Raw genomic sequence first — 6000 nt, 5'->3', positions numbered from 1 at the left:
CCAAATACCCTTAAATCTTCCCAGTACCCTGAAATCTGTACAATTAGTCTAAACCGACTGTACAAATGGGATTCACACAGTGGCAACGTTTCTAGCAGCAGCTGCAGCAACCACCTCTCCTGCTTTTCCAGAGGGTGGACATCAGCAAGCCCAGCAGACCGCAGCCAGCTCACTGTGGCTGCCTGCAGCTTCAAGGTAGCGCGTTCCAGCTCTGCAGGATCTTTTTCTGTTTTGTTTTGTTTTATCACTATCGCAGTCCGGACATGAAAGAAAAGGGCTGACACTGCTCAAGCCTGTGTGACACCTGATACCTACGTAAAGACGGAAAAAAGAGTTCTACGATATGTGATAGGAAATGACATTGCCTCGTTTTTATAGCTGTGGATCACAGTTTTCTCTCTTCTACTGTACTTCGGTTTCAAATATTCATATAAAATGACGTGAGAGTTTTTGTATTCAATAATAGACGAATAGAACTATGAGAGCGTGCACAGCACTGTAGTAGACACAGGCTGGATCTTACTTTACTAAATGGTTTTAACCCATGAAAGTTTCTTCGCTTTTTAGGCTGTTCTGAGGAAAGTAATGAAGCTACACATACACAGTATTCGATATAATATTGCTGTGTGTTTGATACCATGACACTAGCACCTGGATGAAGCCTGTCTTAGCATATACTTGTGAATAGGACCAGTATCCCCAGAGAGTAATGAAATCAGCTTCTTCTAATGTCACAAAAAGTCAGGTTTTGTCATTCCTAATTTAATTTTAGATACAACTCCTCCACTCGCTAAAAATACACCCACCCCCCCCGGATGCTGAGAGCGCAGCGGTCCTCCAAACGCCCGGAAAGGAGCCTGCCCTTTCGCGGGGACACCCCGCGCCCCGGCAGCGCCTCGGCCCCGCGCAGCGGCGGCCGCTCTCCCTGGGGCTGGGCTGGAGCTGGCCTGGGGCCGGCCTTGCGCCCGGAGTGGGCGCCCCCCCGCGAAGCTCGCCGCAGCCGGCCGCCCCAGCCCGTCCCGCCGCGAACGGCGGCTCCGCGCTGCCAGCACCCCCCAGCCCCCCAAAAACAACGGCACAGCCCCCGCCCCGGAGTCCACCTTCCCGGCCGGGAGGCGGGCGGGACGCGGCCGTGCGCCCTGCCCCGCTGCCCACAGCTGACATGGCGGCCGCGGCGGCGCTCCCCCCCTTCCCCTCCCGCCTCCCCGCCCTCAGCGGGGCCGGCAGCGGCGGCCCTTCCTCGGCCGGCCCGCAGCAGGGCGGCGGCGGCGGCTTCCGGCGAAGCCCTCTTGCCTTCAACAAAGATGGTGCTCCCCGCGCAGGCTCCGCGGGCGCCGGGGCGCCCTGTGTAGTTCCCCACTTCCCTCTCGTAAGTACGGGGCGAGGGCAGAGGGGGCTCTCCCCTCACAGCGCTCGCCGCCCCGGCCGCTCTCTAGCTCGTTCCGCTGTGCGGTTCCGGCGGCCCCGCTCCACCCGGCCCGGCTCCCCCCGCCCGCTGCCGCCGACGGGGAAACGAGAGTGGCGGCGTCAACCCCGGCCGTCTGAGGGGCCGTTTGGCGGCGGCCCCCCGCGCTGCGGGCCCGCGGCAGGGGCCGGGCCTCCGCGGGGCGGGTCGGGGCGGCCCGGGGCGGCCCGGGGCCGCGGGCTGGCGGCGGCAGCGCCCGCCTCCGCTGCAGCAGCCGTGCCCGGAGGGAGGGAGGGAGGGAGGGAGGCAGGGCTGCTGCTGTGCCGCTGCCTGCCGGACTGGAGCCGCGGCGGGAGGCTCGGGGCTTGGGTGTCAGCAGGCCGGACAGCCGGCCCCCGAGTGCTGCGGCAGCAGCCGCCTCCAGATCTTGGTTACGGGGAGGAAGTTAAAAACTTTTTTTTTTTTTTTGGGGGGGGGTGAGGGGGGAGACTTTTAACCTGTAGACATGTGAAAAGCCACATTCACTCGCGGATTGGGCAGGGCGGACCTTATTCTTAGCTAAGTAGGCACAGGGGTACGTACTCGGAGTCATAAGCAGCCCCGTGCAGTTGGTGAAAATGCCAGAGTGTTTCTAGCCAAGAACTAAGTGAATGTTCTTTTAAGAATCAGAGGGGGTCGTTTTAGAGTCAAGGCTTTCAACAGTTTTTTTATCCCCATTCACGGACAAATTCAGTGCCAGATCCAGGAAATGCAAACCTGCCTGTGCTGGTGTGGTGATAGTCAAGGACTGTGCTCATCAGCAGGATATGGGGCATTTTTTAGAAGTATCTGGGGAAGCTTTGGGCCATGCCATCTTTGGGTAAATGGAAGTCTCATCTTTTTACTTTAGTACCAACTTACTACAGAAAACTTATTTCAGAGCTTATTTTGGATCCCTAGATACAGGCTGCGATTAAAATTTAAATTAATTCTCTGTTGCACTAAACTCCCTACGCTGTTACACACCAAAATCCCCGATACATTTCCGTATCTGGCTGCTTAGTTCCTGACTCGGACATTTCCTTCTGATGGTAAACATGCACAAATAAATGCTTAATCTTTAAAAAGACCTTAAAAGTCAATACATGCTATCCTGGAAGTTTACTGGGGCAGTGACCTTGGTGTTAAGGGCTCTAAAACCACAGTGGTGCTCACTCTGCAGTCAGTGTGCCAAAGGCCTTTTCCAGCAGAATATCCCCCTTAAGATTCGTGGCTTGAGAGGCATTTGTCAGTGCACGAAGGTGCAAACTGAGATGGTTTGAAAGGACCTTATTTTTGAGAAGCGTTGACCACTGTGGTTACAAAGAAGGGGAACTCATCAAGTACTACACAGTGACTGGAGAAGTTGATGTTCCTCATCTGTTATGGGTGAGAAGACTCCTGGATGGGGACTCTTGGCGGCCAGTGCAGAATGTGAAGCACAAGAGCTTCATAGCATCTGAAATGGTTTTCTGCCTGGGTTGATCTAGATAATGCCCTTAGAGCTGCTGTTGGGTGCCTGTCTTGAACTCTGTAAGTGCTTCATGGGACCAGAGAGGGTCAGGGGATCCTGGAAAGGAGAAATGGCAGGGATCAGCTGCCTGAATTTTGCCTGGTTTTACTTTAGACCAGTGATTGATCCCAGTAGTGTAAAGGTAGTGTGTGTTAGAGACCAGAATCTTCAGTATCACCTGTCCAAAATGAGCATCATAACATCAAATGAAGAAATCCCATTCTCTTTCTTGCCTGTTCTTTTTCCATCTTCTTGCTTGCAACTATCATCTCACTCCATGATGGAGTTTGATGTTTGAGCTATGCTTAGCAGACTAGAATTTTTTAAGGACATGTGCCGGGACAGCTGTTGTTTGATTCCCCAATGACCTTGAGACAGAGGTAGGCACCTCAAAATTCACTTCAGTATACAAGAAACGTACTGGGTAGCCCAGGTAAGATGAAGTCGTCCTGGGAAGGTGCTGCCCATCAATGCTTTCAGCACTTAGGGGAAGTGTTTTCAGAAAGTAGCTTTAGTAGAAGGTGTCTCAACCAGGATTTTCCAGTCTCTCTAGGGATCCTAGGCTCTTGCATTCTGTCCAAGGTGTCGTTTATGTGCCTGTATGTTCTGCTGGTCGCCTGCCCTAGATTTTAACACCCAGGCCAACCAACCAACCTTGGATGGGGCCCTGAGAGTCAGTAAGCATCTCTCACAGTATAAAAACTTTAGCAGGTTTCTTACAAAAGCTTTGAAAATCTCTGCCTTTCTTTGTATCCTCAAGCTAAATGAAGTACATTTTCTGCAAGGTCTAGCTGTTCAAACAGCAGCATCTAGTTTAATTATCAGAAACTCTCTTGGTAATCACACTCAACACCTGCTGAAGTTTTTTTACTTCATTATTTAGTCATGAGACAGTATTTAATTGTATTACTCTGTCATTTTCCTTTTCAAGTGCCATTAATGGGCCTAGGGATATGTTTGTCATTAAGGACTAGGCTAGACATCTTGATTCAGTTCATAGGTCTGGCACGGACTGCCGGTATGATCTTGGATGAGTTGCTTGGTCTCTCCGGACCTTTATTCCTCTTCTGTAGAGTGGCTATAAAGTGCATCTTTTCCAGCTTTTGTTTAGTCAGTGTTAGTCAAGTGAAATGGAAGCTGGCAGAGGGCATCCGACTGCTTCCTGTGAACACATTAGAAGGGTAAATACCAGGGATGGAGAAGAGCTACTTCAGCTAAAGAGCAGTTTTGGCAGAACAAATGCCTATAAATAGAAGTAGATGAATTTGAGATGGAAATTCGAAGAAAGTTTCTCATCATCAGATCAGTTGAGTTCCAGAGCAGCCTTCCAGTATGAGTCAGGGGGGAGAACGACCTGGTGCATAAGGTACATTTCTATGCCTCCTGAAATTAAAATGCTTGGCATAGGCCAAAGCTACCTGCTGACTGTCCCTGCTGCTGCTGTCTGGCTGTGGTGCATCTAGCGCTCCTGCTACTGCTTTTTCACTGCTGCTATAGCATCAGAGGCATCAGTAGCAGAGGTCAGGTGTGACGTCTCTCTGACTTTTTTGGGATAGAGTCTCTTAAGGAGTGGCAAATGCCCTAGCTGTCTTTAGTATGGACCTTGGCCAGTTAGTGAGCAGGATTATTTGGCATGGTTTTTATTCCAGCAAAGGACTGGTCTTCACAATGCCAAAGGTTCTCTTCCTGTCTAATATTTCTCAGAAATGGCTGCATTTTAGCTCATGAGACAGTGAAATCTGAGTGGGAGGAAGATGGTGGGGATCATTATTAGTTTTCCCAGGTTGGTGGCTCCTAGTTTGTCATTCTTTCTAAAGGTTGCCAGGTATCAAGCATCAATTCTGGGTGTTAAAGGTTGAAATGGTTTAATCTTCATACATTTCTCTACTCCTTTTCTCACACTCTAGGTTGTCAGATGGATGCCAGAGACAAGCAGCTTTTACGCTCCCTGCGTCTGGAGCTCTGCACAGAGGTGCTGGTGGATGGAGTTGTTATTCAGTATCTCTACCAAGAAGGTGTTCTCACAGACAGTCATGTTCAAGAAATAAAATCTCAGACCACCAGTCAGAGGAAAACCATGATGCTCCTTGATATTCTCCCCACCAGAGGACCCAAAGCTTTTGATGCGTTCTTGGATTCCTTACAGGAGTTCCCATGGGTTAAAGACAAGCTGATGGTGAAGCGTAAGGAAATAATAGTACAAGATCCGGCAGGTAAGGCCAGGATTGTTGTTGCTGATATTTTGAAGCTTGTTCTCAAGCCATAATTTTTAAAGTATTGAAGGTCCCAGTAATTTCCAGGTTGTGCGTTGTGTAGATAGGGAGCATGATACCAAGAAAAGGGGACAGTCTGAATTTCCTGGAAACCAGCCCAATGCCAGAAAGTATTGCAGAGATTGGGGAGTGAGCAGGGCTGGGTTTCATGAGACTGGGAGACACCAGAAGAGGCTGCCTTGGGAGAGGCTGTGATGTAGGAGACTCCATTGCCTCAACAGGAATAAAAAGTAGTTTTGACTAGCTGCAGAACAGTCTCTTCTCAATGCATACCTGATTATTTTTTGGTTTATGTATGTTTTACAGTGGGTTGTTTCTGGGTTGTTCATATTGACAGAATTTTTATTTACTTTCATTATTATCTTAATGTCATTTTGATTTAGTAACATATGCTAATTTAGATTTATTTCATTTATTAAGTTTACTGGAGCGCAGATATCTAGGATCATTACTTCAAAATTACTAGCCATTGCTTAGCTTTAAAACAAAGTTAGGAGCTAACTGGTTTGGTGGGTGTTACATAATCTTATTTAGACAAATCTTTGGCTTTCTGACATTTTACTTCTGAAACTAGTTTTTTGAACTTGCTGTTTGTTCAGAAGTGATTATCAATATGTGCATACAATTGTTGAGCTGTTTTGAAGTCAAGACAACTGCTTAAAATGCACGTTTCTTGCTCTAGATTCTGGCAGCATGCACTGGCAGCTATCCTCATGTTACCAGCGAGATAGTGAAATGGTTCTCACTTGGGAACATCGTTTTTGAGCAGTCTGATTAACCTTTCTCCAAGC

The 6000-nt window shown here is 49.0% G+C and overlaps 1 protein-coding gene across 1 annotated transcript in view; it reads left to right on the top strand.

Annotated features, from left to right (window-relative positions):
- The first annotated feature begins 1211 nt into the window (after positions 1–1211).
- The window catches only part of CRADD (CARD and death domain containing adaptor protein), an 87504-nt gene continuing 82715 nt past the window's right edge, over positions 1212–6000 (top strand). Inside the window, exons 1-2 of the mRNA XM_074902743.1 lie at positions 1212–1369; positions 4844–5149. Coding sequence (XP_074758844.1) covers positions 4852–5149 — 298 coding nt within the window. The 5' untranslated portion in view covers positions 1212–1369; positions 4844–4851. The remainder of the gene's footprint in view (positions 1370–4843; positions 5150–6000) is intronic.

The sequence above is a fragment of the Athene noctua genome, chromosome 3 (assembly GCF_965140245.1).
Source record: "Athene noctua chromosome 3, bAthNoc1.hap1.1, whole genome shotgun sequence".
Taxonomy (NCBI): Eukaryota; Metazoa; Chordata; class Aves; order Strigiformes; family Strigidae; genus Athene; species Athene noctua.
This window is presented reverse-complemented; position numbering and strand designations above follow the sequence as displayed.